At 45.2% G+C, this 19,924-nt stretch overlaps 1 protein-coding gene across 1 annotated transcript in view; it reads right to left on the bottom strand.

Annotated features, from left to right (window-relative positions):
* GRIN2C (glutamate ionotropic receptor NMDA type subunit 2C) overlaps positions 1-19,924 on the bottom strand; it is a 1,474,164-nt gene that overhangs the window by 1,281,319 nt on the left and 172,921 nt on the right. Inside the window, exon 3 of the mRNA XM_068262140.1 lies at positions 6,011-6,597. Coding sequence (XP_068118241.1) covers positions 6,011-6,597 — 587 coding nt within the window. The remainder of the gene's footprint in view (positions 1-6,010; positions 6,598-19,924) is intronic.

The raw sequence follows: 19,924 nt of genomic DNA, 5'->3' as shown, positions 1-19,924 counted from the left end.
ACACCAGCCCAAACCCCCCGCCTCAGCAGCAGCGTGAAGCCCCGCCACTGCCAAGCGCTGCTGGAATTGGTCAGCCTGGGGAAGACCAAACTGACGGCGAACCACGTCCTGGCCAAACTCCGAGAGCAGGAGAGGAATTGGCTGACCCCCAGAGGCCTCAGAGTCGGAGAGGTGGTGTCCGACAATGGGCCAAACCTGGTTGCTGCAATCAGCAGGGGAGACCTGACCCACATCCCCTGCCTGGTGCACGTCCTGAACCTGGTAGTTCAAAAGTTCCTGCGGACTTACCAGGGGATGGACCGACTCCTTGAGGCGGCATGGAAGGTCGTGCGTCATTTCCGGCACTCGCCTGCAGTTGTGGCGAGCCTGGAAGAGGTGCAGAAGGAGCTGCACCTGCCACAGCACCAGCTCATGCTCGATGTTCCAACTCACTGGAACTCCACCCTGGCGATGTTGGAGCGTCTGGTTGAACAGAGGCAGGCTGTCAGCCAGTACATTGCATGAGCAACAGTTGCCTCCCTCACTGCAATTGGGCATGCCGCCACCAACCTCCCGTCCATCATCTCCACGGAGGACTGGGGGCACATGCAGCAGGTGTGCTCAGTCCTGGCACCCTTCCTGCAGGCCACCAACATGGTAAGCAGGGACCATGCAATGGTGTGCGAGTGTGTCCCCTTGGTGTGTGTGCTGGACAGGGCCCTGTATGCACTGCTGGGAGAGGGAGCGGCAGCCTTGGACCAGCAGGAGCTGCAGGCAGCTTCACAGGCCACCTCTGAGGAGGAGGGCTTGGAGTTGGTGGAGGTCCCTGACCTTGCTGCTGATGATGGGGAGCAGCAGAGCGCAGCTGGACTGGTGCGGGGGTGGAGAGAGGATGAGGTGGAGGGGGCAGAGGAAGAGGAGGACAGCATTGTTGGCTCTGGGGCTGCCGATGATGTGCCAGCAGACGTAGCCAGACTCTTTTCAATGGCAGCGCACATGCTGAGGTGCCTGCGCAAGGACCCAAGGGTCATCCAGATGAAAAAGAGGGAGGACATCTGGATCTGCATGATGCTGGACCCACGTCTGAAGGGGAAGCTCAGCCAGTTCCTGCCTGCAGAAGGAGACCGTGCGCAACAAATGAGGGATTTGCAGCTGTCCCTTGTTGAGCTCTTGCAGGAAGCCTTCCCTGAGCCATCCACCCCCACTGTCCAGCCAGCACAGACGCAGCAGCAGGTGCCTGCATCCACCAGCAGCAAGCGCACATGCACCACAGACCTGCTGTCTCTGACCAACGACCTCTACATGAGTGTAGAGCTGCCAGGGACTAGAGAGGAGGTGCCTGCAGCAGCATCCTTCTCCTCCAGTCACAGACAGCACTTGACCCGCATGGTGGCTGACTACATGGGGTCCTTCAGTGGGCTTGACAGCGTGGCCCCTGTTGATCCCATGGAGTATTGGGTCAAGCACCTGCCGATCTGGAGCGAGCTTGCGCAGTACGCCCTGGAAGTGCTCTCCTGCCCCCCTTCCAGCGTACTGTCAGAGCGTTGCTTCAGTGCAGCCGGTGGAGTCATCACTGAGAAGCGATCTCGTCTGTCTCACAAGTCTGTGGACAGACTGACGTTTCTCAAAATGAACCAGGCTTGGGTGGAAGGCGAATTCCTGGCCCCTGTTGTCGGCGAGAGGGGGACATGAAGTGGCGCACACACACATTACACCTGCTGCTGCTGCTGCTGCTGTATTTTTTCCTGCTGTATGTGTGTCTCCACTGTCAGGGAACACATTACAAGGTGCTGCTGCCCATGCGCCACCAGCTATTACGCTCAACAATAGCTGCATTATTTTGAAAAAAAAACAGCCACGCCTGATCCGTTTGCCAAGGCATATGAGCTGAGGGGCGGTGTTGGCGTTCCTATGCTTTGTCAAGCACTTTGTATCAAAAACGAACTCTGGCAATGATTTGTTCATCCACATCGATCGGTGTGAATGGATAAATCGGGTTATCCAGGGCATACGAGCTGAGTGGGTGAACGTTTTTGGGTGGCAGCTCCTATGACCTGGCAGACGCCTTCTCCTCTTTTTTTTTCCCCTTTTTTTGCCAGATATTTTTTCATCCACATTGATTGATTGATTGTTTGACGGTCATTTTTCCTTTCAGCGCAGAGTGCATTACCCTTATGCCCAATATAAGGAGTATAGCAGAAACTCCTAATACTGGCCATGTAATGATTGCAGAGACCCTAAAATGCCAGGACAGACCCCATGAATGATGCCATTTTGGAAAGAAGACACCCCAAAGTATTCCGTGAGGTGCATGGTGAGTTCATAGAAGATTTTATTCTTTGTCACAAGTTAGTAGAAATTGTTGTTTTGTTTTTTTCACAAAATGTCATTTTCCGCTAACTTGTGACAAAAAAATAAAATTTTCTATGAACTCACCATGGCCCTCATGGAATACCTTAGCGTGTATTCTATCCAAAATGGGGTCATTTGTGGGGTTTGTTAACTGTCCTGGCAAGTGGGGGGGGGGTGCTAAATTGTAAGCACCCCTGTAAAGCCTGAAGGTGCTCATTGGACTTTGGGCCCCTTAGCACAGTTAGTGTGCAAAAAAGTGCCACACATGTGGTATTACCGTACTCAGGAGAAGTAGTATAATGTGTTTTGTGGTGTATTTTTACATATACCCATGCTGGGTGGGAGAAATATCTCTGTAAATGACAATTTTTTTTTTTACACACAATTGTCCATTTACAGAGATATTTCTCCCACCCAGCATGGGTATATATAAGAATACACCCCAAAACACATTTTACTACTTCTCCTGAGTACAGTGATACCACATGTGTGGCACTTTTTTGCACCCTAACTGCGCTAAGGGGCCCAAAGTCCAATGAGTACCCCGAGCACTAACTTGTGACAAAAAATAAAATCTTCTATGAACTCACCATACTCCTAACGGAATACCTTGGGGTGTCTTCTTTCTAAAATGGTGTCATTTGTGGGGTTCCTATACTGCCCTGGCATTTTAGGGGCCCTAAACCGTGAGGAGTAGTCTTGAAACCAAATGTCGCAAAATGACCTGTGAAATCCTAAAGGTACTCATTGGACTTTGGGCCCCTTAGCGCAGTTAGGGTGCAAAAAAGTGCCACACATGTGGTATTGCCGTACTCAGTAGAAGTAGTATAATGTGTTTTGCGGTGTATTTTTACACATACCCATGCTGAGTGGGAAAAATATTTCTGTAAATGGACAATTGTGTGTAAAAAAAAAATCAAAAAATTGTCATTTATAGAGATATTTCTCCCACCCAGCATGGGTATGTGTAAAAATACACCCCAAAACACATTATACTACTTCTCCTGAGTACGGCAATACCACATGTGTGGCACTTTTTTGCACTAACTGCGCTAAGGGGCCCAAAGTCCAATGAGCACCTTTAGGCTTTTTTTTTTTTTTTTTGTCACAAAGTGTCATTTTCCACTAACTTGTGACAAAAAAATAAAATCTTCTATGAACTCACCTTGCCTCTCAGTGAATACTTTGGGATGTCTTCTTTCCAAAATGGGGTCATATGGGGGTTATTTTCACTATCCTGGAATTCTAGCACCTCATTAAACATGGCAGGTGCTCAGAAAAGTCAGATGCTTCAAAATGGGAAAATTCACTTTTGGCACCATAGTTTGTAAACGCTATAACTTTTACCCAAACCAATAAATATACACTGAGGCTACTTGCACACCAAGACGTTGCGTTAGGTGCTACATTAAGGTCGCATAACGTGCACCTAACACAACGTATGGTGCTGCAAGTGAGGACGGTAGAGTGAGCCACGTTAGGCGGCTCAATTCCTATAATGTCTCCCAGAGTGGCGCTGATTGGCCAGCGGGACCATGTGATGCGGAGCGAGACACTCAGCCAGCCAATCAGCGGCCGCCAGTGCAGTGAATATTAAGTAGCCATGTGCGCGGCTACTGTAGCTGGCTCTCCCCGCCTCCTCTCCGCCCCCCACTGCGCATGTGCAAACAGTCTAACGCGGCTATAGCCGCTGTAACGCCGTAGCATGCTGCACTTTCCGGAGAACGTGCAGCGTTACATGTAACGCAACGTGGGCTGTGTGAACAGCCCACTTGTGTTACATTGCTGTGCGTTGGGGGAGCGTTACAGGCGCACTATCGTGCGCCTGTAACGTCTTAGTGTGTAAGCAGCCTTAATGGTTTTTTTTTTATCAAGGACATGTAGCACAATAAATTTGGACAAAAATGTATACCGAAATTTTACTTTATTTGACAAATTTTATCACAGAAAGTTCAAAATCATTTTTTTGACAAATGTCTTATTTGATGAATATAATAAAAACTAAAAATTGCAGCAGCAATCAAATAGCACCAAAAGAAAGCTGTATTAGTGACAAGAAAAGGAGGTAAAATTCATTTAGGTGGTAGGTTGTATGACCGAGCAATAAACCGTGAAAGCTGCAGTGGTCTGAATGGAAAAAAGGCTCTGGTCCTTAAAGTGAACCTCCAGACTAAAAATCTACTCAAAGAAACACCAAGCCTTTTCAGTTCTGCTAACAGTTTCACAGCAACAGAACTTTGTTTTTCTTACCAAAGCCCGTGCTTTTTTTCCCTGATGCTGTGCAGAGCATGATGGGATTTACTATGTTATTCACGTTGCCTAGCAACTGGGAGAGGTGCTCAGGACACAGGACAGTTGGAACTGTGTCTCATGCTCCCTGTCACCTCCTTTCAACCAAAAAGATGGCTGCCATCATGAAATCAAACATTTGCCTGTTCTTTTAAAACAGTGTGGGTGAGAGATTATATTACCTATCTATTTTAATTAACATAACTAATGAAACTTAATGACAGTATGTTTGTTTAGTCTGGAGTTCCTCTTTAACCTTCCTGGCATGCCGCGCAGGAGGATTTCTCAGGCCCTGCTGGGCCGATTTGCATAATTTTTTTTGCATTCCGATCGCTGCCGCTACCCGCCGATTAGCCGCCGATTGCCGCGCCGCACCGCCCCCCCAGACCCCGTGCGCTGCCTGGCCAATCAGTGCCAGGCAGCGCTGAGGGGTGGATCGGGACTCCCTTTGACGTCACGAAGTCGATGACGTCATCCCGCCCGTCGCCGTGGCAACGGGGGAAGCCCTCCAGGAAATCCCGTTCTTTAAACGGGATTTCCTGATCAAAGATCGCCGGAGGCGATCGAAGCGGGTGGGGGGATGCCGCTGCACAGCGGCTATCATGTAGCGAGCCCTAGGCTCACTACATGATTTAACAAAAAAAAACAAACACTGCTGCGCTGCCCCCTGGCGGTTTCTAATAGACCGCCTGGAGGGTTAAGGGGTGAAAAGACTGTGGTCCTTAAGTGGTTAAAGTTTCAAATGAAAAAAAAGTATTTGTGATTAAAAACCGCCAAAACCCGACGACTTTAGCGGTTAATAACAAAGCCCCCTTACTTGCTAGAAACACCAAATTTGCCAGATATTCCACCCGATTTTTGAGAAAATCAATTTTAAAGTTTCAAAGGAGGTTTCAAAAGAAAAAAGTATACATGTAAATGCGGTAAATACATTAACTGTCATTACCGCATTTAGATGTATACTATTTTCCTTTGAAATTTTAAAATCGATTTTCTCAAAAACTATAAAGTCTTTTTGAAAATATTTTTTCCTCTTGTTACCACTATTCTTCTTAACATATCTGGAAAATTTGGTGTTTCTACCATGTAAGAGGGCTTTGCTATTAACCGCTAAAGTTGTCGAGTTTTCAGTTAATATTCCAAAATATTTTTCCTGTGATCACGGCCGGGATCACGGGTCGAATACTTGAAATAATGGCTGAATTCGTGATTGACTGCCGTGATCGATCACGGATTCGGATCACAATGTCGAATAGTGAAAAAATGCTCACGAATGCCGTGATCACGGATTGTATCCGAGCAACACTAGCCTACAGTGTACTGAAACAAAATGTGGCAGTTGACTGTATTTTAAAGTAAAGTAAAGCATTTGCATTGTTTAGTCACTTACCTATACAGTGTATCATTTCCTTGAATTTGTGTAGGTGCCAAACAGGTTCCTCCAGGGTTGGGCAGATCACCATGTCTCTGCAGATAGTTATTAGCTGCTGCAGCAATAACTGCTATGCCATCTTGTATCTTCTGTTGTAAGGTCTTCCTCCAGCCATCAGTCACCACGCTAAACATCCCAATGGGAAAAAAGTTGGCAGGCCACTCTGGAGAACCAATTGTAAAGCTTGGTACAATCCAGATGTGGGCAGGTCCCACAAGTCCAGCTTCACTAGCCACAAAGAAAACCTGTTCAGCCTCCTCTTTAGAGCAGAATAGTAGAAATACTGGAGCAGCTACTTGCTTTAGAACATGATGGATGCCATGTGGGCCAGTTCCTGGTTCCAGTATGAGTTCATCTTGAGGGCCCCACCCTGGCTGAATTGCTTCACACAGAGCTCGCACTGTCTTAAGAAAAAACTGGTATCCAGGGTAATGACTAGTAATAACAGTGAATGGCCCTAAGTCATATTCTTCAAGGACCTTGAATATAACAAGAAGTTGCTGCTCCAATGAAGCCGCCATTTGCAGGAAGGAAGAACTAGGTTCCTGAGAAAACAACAAGGAAGCCATACTTTCATTTGTTTTTGTTTGTTTGTTTTGTTTTTTAAGTCATGCACAAATAATGGATACTGTATGATATGATAAAACACTGAATTTAAGATTAAAACAAATTCATCAATAAATCCACATTTTTGGCGCACTGAATCCGTTGTGATGTGCATGTAGCACATCGCAACAGATTTTAAATTTGGGGTCTTGTGTCAATGCAGAGTACCTCGCCGCCAGTCATTTGTAACATTCACGTAATGTGTGCATTGTCCCGTGGCCCAAAGCTAGGCTTCACATTATTATTACACAACCTTATGAACCAGCATGATGATGTGAATGGGCCCCTTGTGGGACTATTGCGGTATTATATATATATATATATATATATATATATATATATATATATATATATATATATATATATATATATATACACACATATACACACACACATATATACATATACACATATACACATACATAGTGGCTTGCAAAAGTATTCAGCCCCCTTGAAGATTTCCACATTTTGTCATATTACTGCCACAAACATGAATCTATTTTATTGGAATTTCACATGAAAGACCAACACAAAGTGGTGTACACATGAGAGGTGGAACAAAAATCATACATGATTCCAAATTTTTCTTTTTACAAATGAATAACTGCAAAGTGGTGTGTGCATAATTATTCGTCCCCCTTTGATCTGAGTGCAGTCAGTTGCCTATAGACATTGCCTGATGAGTGCTAATGACTAAATAGAGTGCACCTGTGTGTAATCTAATGTCAGTACAAATACAGCTGCTCTGTGAGGGCCTCAGAGGTTGTCTAAGAGAATATCGGGAGCAACAACACCGTGAAGTCCAAAGAACACACAAGACAGGTCAGGGATCAAGTTATTGAGACATTTAAAGCAGGCTTAGGCTACAAAAAGATTTCCAAAGCCTTGAACATCCCACGGAGCACTGTTCAAGTGATCATTCAGAAATGGAAAGAGTATGGCACAACTGTACACCTACCAAGACAAGGCCATCCACCTAAACTCACAGGCCGAACAAGGAGAGCGCTGATCAGAAATGCAGTCAAGAGGCCCATGGTGACTCTGGACGAGCTGCAGAGATCTACAGCTCAGGTGGGAGACTCTGTCCATAGGACAACTATTAGTCATGCACTGTACAAAGTTGGCCTTTATGGAAGAGTGGCAAGAAGAAAGGCATTGTTAACAGAAAGCATAAGAAGTCCCGTTTGCAGCTTGCCACAAGCCGTGTGGGGGACACAGCAACCATGTGAAGGAAGGTGCTCTGGTCAGATGAGACCAAAATGGAACTTTTTGGCAAAATGCAAAACGCTATGTGTGGCAGAAAACTAACACTGCATGTCACATGAGCCCTTGTGGCTGACCGCACTTAGCCTTCTAAACGGTGCCAGCGCACAGATCGTGCGAACTCTGGTCGCAGTCAATGCGCAGGAACCGTTAAGAATTAGCCGCAGACAACTCAGAAGGGAGCCTGTGAGACACGGGTAATTACAACGTCACCTACTGGTTCAGAGTAAACTGCCACCACCGCGGTTACTATGGGACCGTGGGGCCCACTAACTGACTGACTAATCCTGCGGATAAAACGGTTAAACACACGATATTCTGTCTAGCCAACAACAAACAAACAGTAGCGTATCTTCAGAGACCCGGGATCATTTCTGTGTGTGCTGATAAGCAGGGTAGCGAAACAGTGAATGACTTGGAGGAAGTCTTTTATTCACAGCAATATAATATATACAGGCAATTATTAAAATCAACAATTATTAAAACAGTAATAGCCAGTATGAAAAATAAAAGAAGGGAGAAAAATACTTAGTTCCTGGAAAGATGTCCTTATTGTGGGAAGAATCATAAAGTTCTTGGTTTCAAAGTCCAGAGTTCAAAGTTCAGAGTTCAGACCAGGTGGATGCCAGCATATCCTCAAGCTGGCATCTGATGAGTGCAAGATGGTTCAGTGTGGAGGACACTGAGTTTGGGTCCTCAGCCATTCTTATGCCCCTGCTTCAGTAGGAGGGAGTGAGGGCGGGGAGCCATACACCCCCTTCAAAGATGAGATGAGCCCTTCCCTTGTACTGGGGCTAGAAATCATATCTACCCATATATGGGCTCTATCTCACAGAACCGTACAGGTCAGGGCAGATTTATTAACATTTTCAGGTCTGTCTCGATTTACCCAGCGCCCTGATACCAGACATGAGGGGTGGGACCCCTGTGGTATCATCAGGGCCTTTTCAAACTGCCTAACTGGCAGTCCTTACCTCAGAATGTTCTGAGACTTCCTCAGAACCAGCACCGGGGCTCATGCTACACTTCCCCCACGTTTGGTGAAGCTGCCATCTCAGGAACCCCAGAAATATGACAGATCTGGGAAGTTATGGATTTGCTATGAGACTCAGGTTATTCCCAGGCAAAGGCTCTTTGAAGTTTGGAGCAGCCAGCGAGGTGTCGCCTCCCCTGCTGGGAATGATCCAGTGGGTCTGGCTTTTAGCCCAACTAGATTGCTCCTGCCATGGTGCTTGTCACCTTATACCTGATGGATGGGCCATCAGCACAGCTTGAAGCCAGGGACTCTCTGGGGCAGATTAGGCTCAGGCTCATTAGCATATCAAAAGAGCCATCCAGCCTTTGGAATGGTGCTCTCTTTGCTAAGAAAAGGACTTCAGCTGTCCCTACACACTCAACCCAGATTGTACCGTTTTGAAGCGCAATCGATGCAGGAATCGAGTGCGATCGCTCTTTTCTTCACGGGCGGTTCCAGGACGCGCCTGCGTCCCCGCAATCGTCCGTGACAGCCCTCCCCCTTGTCCGTGGCTTAGCCACTCATCCGCAAGATGTGTGGCGGCGCCGCTAACCTGGCCTCGAGTTGCCGGTACGGCGGGAAAACCTATTGGAGCCTGTGGCTCGGTTCCCCTGGACCGGTCGCGGTCTGCTACCCTCAGGGTTGACCCAACATGGACCGTTCTGGACAGGGCGTTTGCGCCACTGCAGTCGGACGTGGTGTCTGCCGGGACTGCTGACAACGGGCAGTGGGTTGGTTAGGTCAACAGCCAGCCCACGCAGGGTTCCCCTGCTGAGTGGCTGTGGACCTAAGGGAACCCCGCGGGAATCCCTGGACCTTCCCAGCTCCTGACAGACGGCACATGCCCTGCAGTAGTTTGCTACATCCCTGTTCATCCGGGGCCAATAAAACTGGTTCCGAATACCGGCGAGTGTCTTGCGGACACCCGAGTGCCCTGTCAGAGGATTACCATCTGCGGATTTCAGCACATGTCCCCTGAACGCACTCGGGACCACAAGCCACTTGGTATCCGCGTGGGATCTACCTGTAGGGGGCTGTACAGACTCACTGTACAGTCTCCCACCTTCCCAGTACACCTTGAAAGCGGCCCCGTCTGCGAGGGGCTCAGCGGCTTGCTGCCTGAGCACCTCCAGGCTTGGGTCACTTTGTAGTGCGGCTGAGAATATGGCGCTGTCAGTTTCAGCCAACTGGCTCATGTCACACGAGGCCAGCGGCTGAAAGGTCTCATCCCTGCGGTCAGAGGAGGGGGAGGAGGCCGGAACCCCCTCCACCTGTTCTGAGCTCGGGTTCTGAGCAGTGCAGCTGTGCGGTACTGCTAGCACAGGTACACTGTCAGAATGGCACAGACGGGCATTACTCAAATCATCATTGCATGCAGTAATGACATTGACAGGTATAGACATTTTTTCATTACAGACAGGTTGTACAAGAAACTCAGGTACAGTTACAGCATCATCACAACAGACAGCCTGTACATCAAACTCAGGTGCCTTTGAAGCAGGCACTATTGAACCTGGTACCCTTGAACTGGGCACATTCAACCCACCTCCCCCTGGTGCTCCCCCAAGTGTATAAAGTACCTGGTGGTGGGTGGAGAGTCCGTCTCCTTCCGTGAGCGACAAGGCGGTCGTGGCAGGTTCATAGTAGGACACAAGCTTGCCCAAATCAGTCCCCAGCAACACAGGGACTGGGAGATCCTTCATAACCCCAACAACCCTTTCGTGGACCCCTCCCACTCCCCAATCCAGCTTCACTCTTGCGTGGGCTATGTGGAAAAGGGTGCCCTCTACTCCAGTAAGGGCAAGGGATCGGCTGGAGCTGATGCTCTCCTTTGGCACAAGATGTGAGTGAACTAACGTGATGTCAGCTCCGGTGTCTCGAAATCCGGTGACAACTTTGCCGTTCACTCTAACAAGTTGCTGCTGGTCGGTTCGGTCGCGGATTTCCTGTCCGCGTGCAAACAGGACAAAATCTGATGATCCAGGCTGTGGTTCGCTGGCGGGTTGCCTCTGCTGTGGGTGAGGTGCAGGTGATGCAGATGATCCAGGTGCTGGTGGTGTCTGTCTCCGCTCCGGACAGTCGAATTTCATGTGTCCGGGCTGGCGGCAGTAGTGACAGGTGACCTCTCCAGGCGCTGCAGGCCTGGGTGCAGCAGCTGCGCTGGGTGGCCTCTGTGGCGGACGGCTCACAGGGGCAGGAGGGTCTGCCGAGGTATTGGGCTGACCTCCTCTCCAGCTGGATGGGACAGTTCTGCGGGTATCAGCCACCCGGGTAGTTGCAAAAGTCTCAGCAAGGTCTGCAGCGACAGTTGCTGAAGCCGGCCTGCGTTCTAGCACAAACTGGCGTACATCAGCAGGGCAAATGTTCAGAAATTGTTCCAGGACTATCAAGTCCTCCAGGACATCATAAGACCCTTTGGTGAGGCCTAGTGTCCACTGGCGGAGTGTGGTGATCAAGCTGCTGGCCACATCTCGGTACGAATCAGAAGGCTTTTTCTGCCAGGCCCTGAACTTTTTCCGATAGGCTTCTGGCGTCAGCTGGTACTTAGTAATGATAGCGTCTTTTATAGCAGCATAATCATTATCCTTCTCCGCAGGCAATTCTGCGAAGGCATCAAGCGCTTTGTAGCGCAGCAAAGGTGTCAGATGTCTGGCCCACTGGTCTTGGGACAGACGATACTGACGGCATGCTTTTTCAAAAGACCGCAAAAACAAGTCAATGTCCGTGTCTTTCTCAATATTAGCAAATTTAAATTTTGCACTTATGGGTGGTGCAGCTCCTTCAGCAGGGAGGCTGGGCGGTGAACTCCGGCTGGCCTGTTGAACCTTTGCCATGTTGAGCTCATGCTGTCGTTGGCCCTCCCGTTCTCGCTCAGCGGCATCCCTCTCCGCGTGGCGTTCAGCAGCAGCAGCAGCTTGCCGCTCCCGTTCCTCCCGCATTTGGCGCTCTTCACGCATGTACTGCAGGTACTTGTCCAGGTCAGTGTCCATCAGCTTTTGTAATGCCTGCTGCATTAGCGGATCAGTACAAACGGACAGTCCAGTACTGGTCGGTTCCAGGCGAGTACTTTCAGAAACTCTGGGATTGGGGTCCACACTGACATTCTCCTGCGTAACTGTTGATGCAGGGCCCTCAGGATGCACATCCTCTGTACGGTCAGGAGTCTCAGTCTCTGGTTCCCCTTAACATAAATAGTACACTTCAGCGCGAATTCACTTGTGTCCACCACCGAAAACACCATAAAGGTAATACGCTTACCAGATTATCACAGACCTTAACTACAGGGTCTGCAATATGGCTTAATGAGGTCAGCAGCAGGTATCTTCGCAGCCGGCCTCCTCTCCAGACAAGCCGAGCAATCTAATCCTCAATTGCAGTGTTTCACCAAAAATGAGGCATGCAAAGAGACAAACGCACATCTAAGCGTATCTACAGCGATTTTAATATCATTAAAAAAACATAAAAGTTTTTAAAAGTCACTCACATCTGGGCCCTTATGACAGGGACCCACAAGGAAAAACAGCACTTAAAACATAGGACGCCGTCCAGCCACACGTCCGCCTCGTCCGACCGGTTTCACTGTCAGAGTTTCATCAGGGACTAAAAGACAAAGTGGCTGGATATACCCTTTTATAGTATTTACCTTAATTAGGTTGCAAGTGTGCAGGGGAAGCCGCTCCGGAGAACGCCATCAGCACTTCCAGGAAGATGGTGGTGCGCTCCACGCACCATCACTTCCGTTTCCGCCTCCCTATGGGAGCAATACGTATTTCTTTTAAGTGTCGAAAATGTGTGGCTTGCACCACTTGTACTCTTACCCCCAGAAAACAAAATATTTTTTCAGATTTTTATGAGATTAAAGAATTCATCACTTGTGATTCAAAATTTGTAGTGTATTTACTTATATGCCCATGTGGTCTTAAGTATGTGGGGAGGACAAAAAGGAAACTAAAAGAACGTCTGGGGGAACATATTAATAATATAAAGAACGGATTTGAGGGACATTCAGTGTCTGACCATTTCAGAATAAAACACAATAAAGATCCCTCGGGATTGGTTTTCTGTGGTATCCAGAAATATCTGGGGAATTGGAGAGGTTCCAATAAGATAAGAGAAGTGTCAAAATTAGAGACGAAATGGATATATGAGTTGAATTGTATGGTACCACAAGGATTAAATGTTGAGTTAGATTTGAACTGTTTTATTTCTAATATATGATGTTATGGATGAGTTCATCAGTATAATTTTTAACCATTAGATGGGAGTGTTGGATTGTACATTGGAGAGTGATTGAATTTCCAATGTGTAATCTTTTTTCCAGCATGTAATGAAATTTTATCACCAGTAGAGGGTAGTGTAGGACAAGAAATGGACTGATTTTACACATGAAATGTTTTTCAATATGTAATGAATTTATGCCACCAGGAGATGGCAGTGTTGGATAAGAAATGCCTTGAATATTGTAAATGGGACGCCGTTCATCCCCACGATTCCGCCGTTATAATAATAATGAGTTTATTCAAGTTAGAAATAAGGGAATGATTACTTTATAAAGATCATTCTTACAGGATGGCAGTTTTTAAATGTAACTTTTGGTGTAATCCTTTATTTTATATACACCCACTAACTTGGAGGTTTGCCATATACGGATACATAGACATCCGGAAGTACGGGTTGTATCTGTATACGGAATGTAACTAATTTCCGGAAATACGTATTGCTCCCATAGGGAGGCGGAAACGGAAGTGATGGTGCGTGGAGCGCACCACCATCTTCCTGGAAGTGCTGATGGCGTTCTCCGGAGCGGCTTCCCCTGCACACTTGCAACCTAATTAAGGTAAATACTATAAAAGGGTATATCCAGCCACTTTGTCTTTTAGTCCCTGATGAAACTCTGACAGTGAAACCGGTCGGACGAGGCGGACGTGTGGCTGGACGGCGTCCTATGTTTTAAGTGCTGTTTTTCCTTGTGGGTCCCTGTCATAAGGGCCCAGATGTGAGTGACTTTTAAAAACTTTTATGTTTTTTTAATGATATTAAAATCGCTGTAGATACGCTTAGATGTGCGTTTGTCTCTTTGCATGCCTCATTTTTGGTGAAACACTGCAATTGAGGATTAGATTGCTCGGCTTGTCTGGAGAGGAGGCCGGCTGCGAAGATACCTGCTGCTGACCTCATTAAGCCATATTGCAGACCCTGTAGTTAAGGTCTGTGATAATCTGGTAAGCGTATTACCTTTATGGTGTTTTCGGTGGTGGACACAAGTGAATTCGCGCTGAAGTGTACTATTTATGTTAATTGAAGACGTTTTGCTGAGACGTTGGACTTTGGCTGCGATATATGTAGTGTTCCACATGTTAAGATTTGCTTGGCTGCGCTGATATTGTTTTTTTGATTTTATTGTTGATCTCTTTCAGTATTTGTATCTGGCTGCATCCATTTTTTATATTGAGTGTTTATACTTAATGTGGCGTGATGGCACATGAAATAGATGTTTTTGACTTTATGTCCAATCGGAATTCCAGTATTGGCGATATATTTGATGGAGAAAGTGATAATGATCTAGTACCTCAATTCAACCTGGAGTCAATTTTTAAGGACCTAAGTGTGTCATGTGAAAAGAAATTGGCGTCTTGGTGGGATATAGCCTCCCTGGAGAGATATTACAGGGCGGGCTATGTCCCAAGAAGGTGCAGATGGGAATTTATGGTCAATGAGGGAGACCTGGCCGCGTTATCGGAAGAAGAATGGTGTGCCTTTTTTGATAAATGTGGGAAGGAATTATTGGCCATGTTAATTAAAAGTAAGAAGGTGAAATTAAATAAATTTAATACAGAGATTGAACAGATTAATAGTAGACTGGAAAAATGTAAGGATTCAGTTAATTATAAACATCTGTCCAAAGACTTGCATGGGTATCTTCAGAAAGTGGATAATGATTTAAAGAATAAAAAACAAAAGAAATTTTTGAGGGATTTAGATGATTATAAGCAAGAAAATGTGTATAAGTGGCAAAAAGTGAAAAAACCCCCACCTAAGGAAAATAATCCCCCCACTAAGCCAGTGGACAGAGGCCCCCCAATTAGGAGAGAGAAGATCATTAATAAAGATGTAATCAGGGTACAAAAATATGAAGGATTAGGAGCTAGGCCCAAAAATAATCAACAAAGGAGGAATTATGACCCAAGATACCATCAAGAATACAATCAATACCCCCAACCAGAAAGAAGAGTATATAAAAATAGACAAGAAAATAGATGGAAAGATAGCCCCATAGAACGAAAAATTAGGAGAGAATTTGATACCCCTCCTATGAGGAAAAAGCAACAGAGAGGATGGAGACCCAGACCAACTTATATACCTAATGCCAGGACCTGGCAGGTAAAAAATCCAAATATTACCACTTATAATCGTTATGATGCAATTTTTGATTATATGGAGTCAGAAAATGAGGAGCCTGAGACTCCCATACAGACCACTCCTTTTCTGGACAAAGAAGTGGTTATGAGAGAAAGGAAACGAAAACCAGAGTCAGAAGAGGAACTAGAGGAGGAAGACGAAACCAATATAGAAAGCAAAAGAAGGAAAGAGTTTTAGGAGAAGGAATATATAATTTAAGTAAAAAAATGTTACAACCCGAACAATTAGAGTTATTAGACCGAGGTTTGAAATATGCCCCCCCTAAATCTTTTAATAAATTTAATACTTTCATTGATGCCCAGAAATTTATGAGGAAAATTAACATAAAAAAATATTTTGCATCTAATTCAGCACCGACCACCAATACGGTGGATGTATCACTGGAACGGGGCCTACAACCTTTAAATGCAGGATTAGGTAATAAATCTATCTTCAACCCTCAGATACAAAAAAATGAACACGTGGAAGTGTTTAAAAGGTTTGTTTTGCGAGACATTCATCAGCTCGAGATAAAAAAACCCTTTGTTGATAAAAAATTAAGAGAAGGAATTAAAATGTTTAAAGAACAAAATGATGTAGTAGTAAAGGCGGCGGATAAGGGAGGGGGCATAGTCGTATTAGATAAAGAGGATTATGTTAAAGAGATGAATCGTCTTTTAAATGATGGGATCACGTATGAAAGACTGAGGGGAGACCCGAGCCTGGTATATAAACAAAAGTTATATGCCCTTATAGACAGAGGAGAGAAAGAGGGTTATGTCAATTCTAAAGAGGCAAAATATCTAAAACCATTGTTTGTGAGGAGCCCAGTAATATACTACCTCCCCAAAGTGCATAAAAATGAAACTCAACCCCCTGGTCGCCCCATTGTAAGTGGGATTGACTCAGTTACATATAGATTGGGTGAGTATATAGACAAATTTTTACAACCGTTAGTAATTAAAACCAGATCTTACCTTAAAGACACCAAACACGTAATCAATGTTCTACAACAATTGGTTTTTATAGATCCCCCATATATGGGGACAGCAGATGTGACTTCATTGTACACTATAATTGGACATCGAGAAGGTTTAGAGGCCATCTCTTTTTTCCTTGAAAAATCAGGGTTATACTCTGAGGGACAGATACAATTCTTGTTAGAGTGCGTTCAGTTTGCTTTGACGCATAATTATTTTTGGTTTGGGGGAAATTATTATCTTCAAAAGGTGGGCGTAGCCATGGGGGCAAAATTTGCACCCAGCATGGCTAATTTGTTCATGGCCCGGTGGGAGGAGCGTGTCGTCTATGGTGCCGCCCCAGAGGATCTCCTCTATTGGGGCCGCTACATAGACGACGTGCTCCTTATGTGGCGTGGGAGTGAGACGGCCCTGCTTGGATTCATTGAGAATCTTAACAGGAATGAGTTGAATATTAAATTAACTTGTGAATACAGTAGAGAATCCATTCATTTTCTAGATCTCCAGATTAAGATGAGTCAAGAGGGTATAAACACCCAAACTTTTTTCAAACCCACAGACCGTAATGGTTTTATCCCCATGGGAAGTTGCCACCATCAGAGTTGGATGAGAGCTGTTCCCAAAGGACAATACATGAGATTATATAGAAATTGTAGTAATCCAGATATTTTTTCTGAAGAAGCAAAGAGACTCAGAGAAAGTTTTATGAAAAAGGGGTATAAGAAATCCGATTTGGAAAGAGTGGAGAGGGAGGTTTCAGCCCTTGATAGAAACACATTGTTAGGAGAAAGAACACGAGGAATAAAAAAAGAGTTATTCTGCCCCTTTGTGACAGAATATAATGTGCAACATAAAAGCTTGGAGAAAATTTTAACTAAATATTGGCCCATATTGGGAGAGGATCCCATTTTAGGCCCGTTACTACCTAAACGACCAGAGATTATCTATAGAAGGGCTCCTACAATAAAAAGTTTAATAACAGGAAGTGCCATTGACCAACCACATTATAGAGGGTTGAGTTTTTTTGGGGAAAAAGGTTTTTTTAAGTGTCGAAAATGTGTGGCTTGCACCACTTGTACTCTTACCCCCAGAAAACAAAATATTTTTTCAGATTTTTATGAGATTAAAGAATTCATCACTTGTGATTCAAAATTTGTAGTGTATTTACTTATATGCCCATGTGGTCTTAAGTATGTGGGGAGGACAAAAAGGAAACTAAAAGAACGTCTGGGGGAACATATTAATAATATAAAGAACGGATTTGAGGGACATTCAGTGTCTGACCATTTCAGAATAAAACACAATAAAGATCCCTCGGGATTGGTTTTCTGTGGTATCCAGAAATATCTGGGGAATTGGAGAGGTTCCAATAAGATAAGAGAAGTGTCAAAATTAGAGACGAAATGGATATATGAGTTGAATTGTATGGTACCACAAGGATTAAATGTTGAGTTAGATTTGAACTGTTTTATTTCTAATATATGATGTTATGGATGAGTTCATCAGTATAATTTTTAACCATTAGATGGGAGTGTTGGATTGTACATTGGAGAGTGATTGAATTTCCAATGTGTAATCTTTTTTCCAGCATGTAATGAAATTTTATCACCAGTAGAGGGTAGTGTAGGACAAGAAATGGACTGATTTTACACATGAAATGTTTTTCAATATGTAATGAATTTATGCCACCAGGAGATGGCAGTGTTGGATAAGAAATGCCTTGAATATTGTAAATGGGACGCCGTTCATCCCCACGATTCCGCCGTTATAATAATAATGAGTTTATTCAAGTTAGAAATAAGGGAATGATTACTTTATAAAGATCATTCTTACAGGATGGCAGTTTTTAAATGTAACTTTTGGTGTAATCCTTTATTTTATATACACCCACTAACTTGGAGGTTTGCCATATACGGATACATAGACATCCGGAAGTACGGGTTGTATCTGTATACGGAATGTAACTAATTTCCGGAAATACGTATTGCTCCCATAGGGAGGCGGAAACGGAAGTGATGGTGCGTGGAGCGCACCACCATCTTCCTGGAAGTGCTGATGGCGTTCTCCGGAGCGGCTTCCCCTGCACACTTGCAACCTAATTAAGGTAAATACTATAAAAGGGTATATCCAGCCACTTTGTCTTTTAGTCCCTGATGAAACTCTGACAGTGAAACCGGTCGGACGAGGCGGACGTGTGGCTGGACGGCGTCCTATGTTTTAAGTGCTGTTTTTCCTTGTGGGTCCCTGTCATAAGGGCCCAGATGTGAGTGACTTTTAAAAACTTTTATGTTTTTTTAATGATATTAAAATCGCTGTAGATACGCTTAGATGTGCGTTTGTCTCTTTGCATGCCTCATTTTTGGTGAAACACTGCAATTGAGGATTAGATTGCTCGGCTTGTCTGGAGAGGAGGCCGGCTGCGAAGATACCTGCTGCTGACCTCATTAAGCCATATTGCAGACCCTGTAGTTAAGGTCTGTGATAATCTGGTAAGCGTATTACCTTTATGGTGTTTTCGGTGGTGGACACAAGTGAATTCGCGCTGAAGTGTACTATTTATGTTAATTGAAGACGTTTTGCTGAGACGTTGGACTTTGGCTGCGATATATGTAGTGTTCCACATGTTAAGATTTGCTTGGCTGCGCTGATATTGTTTTTTTGATTTTATTGTTGATCTCTGGTTCCCCTTGCCTTGAGTCAGATGGGTCAGCGTCTACCTCAGCAGACACATCCAGCTCCTGCAGTTGCTGGGTATCCCATTGAAACAATTCCGTTACCAGGTCCCCTTGTTTCTTGCGGCCGACATCAATGCCTCTCTCTTGGCAAAGATTTTGCAGGTCCGCCAGGCACATTTTCTTGTAGTTCCCGGACATTTCCACGCCAAATAAAATAAAACTTTTGGGGAGGGGTACTGGCTACACAGTCTCTCTGTATATATAAAAAATATATTGCCTTCCAGCTACACCAACGAATTAGTTCGTTTCTCGATAGCGCTAGCGCTATCGCAGATACTTTCAGCACAACACAGATCCCACCGCTGCCACCACTGTCACATGAGCCCTTGTGGCTGACCGCACTTAGCCTTCTAAACGGTGCCAGCGCACAGATCGTGCGAACTCTGGTCGCAGTCAATGCGCAGGAACCGTTAAGAATTAGCCGCAGACAACTCAGAAGGGAGCCTGTGAGACACGGGTAATTACAACGTCACCTACTGGTTCAGAGTAAACTGCCACCACCGCGGTTACTATGGGACCGTGGGGCCCACTAACTGACTGACTAATCCTGCGGATAAAACGGTTAAACACACGATATTCTGTCTAGCCAACAACAAACAAACAGTAGCGTATCTTCAGAGACCCGGGATCATTTCTGTGTGTGCTGATAAGCAGGGTAGCGAAACAGTGAATGACTTGGAGGAAGTCTTTTATTCACAGCAATATAAATAATTAATATATACAGGCAATTATTAAAATCAACAATTATTAAAACAGTAATAGCCAGTATGAAAAATAAAAGAAGGGAGAAAAATACTTAGTTCCTGGAAAGATGTCCTTATTGTGGGAAGAATCATAAAGTTCTTGGTTTCAAAGTCCAGAGTTCAAAGTTCAG

The sequence above is a fragment of the Hyperolius riggenbachi genome, chromosome 12 (assembly GCF_040937935.1).
Source record: "Hyperolius riggenbachi isolate aHypRig1 chromosome 12, aHypRig1.pri, whole genome shotgun sequence".
In the NCBI taxonomy this organism is placed as follows: Eukaryota; Metazoa; Chordata; class Amphibia; order Anura; family Hyperoliidae; genus Hyperolius; species Hyperolius riggenbachi.
The sequence above is the reverse complement of the archived record's forward strand: the minus strand, read 5'-3'. Positions and strand labels throughout refer to the sequence as shown.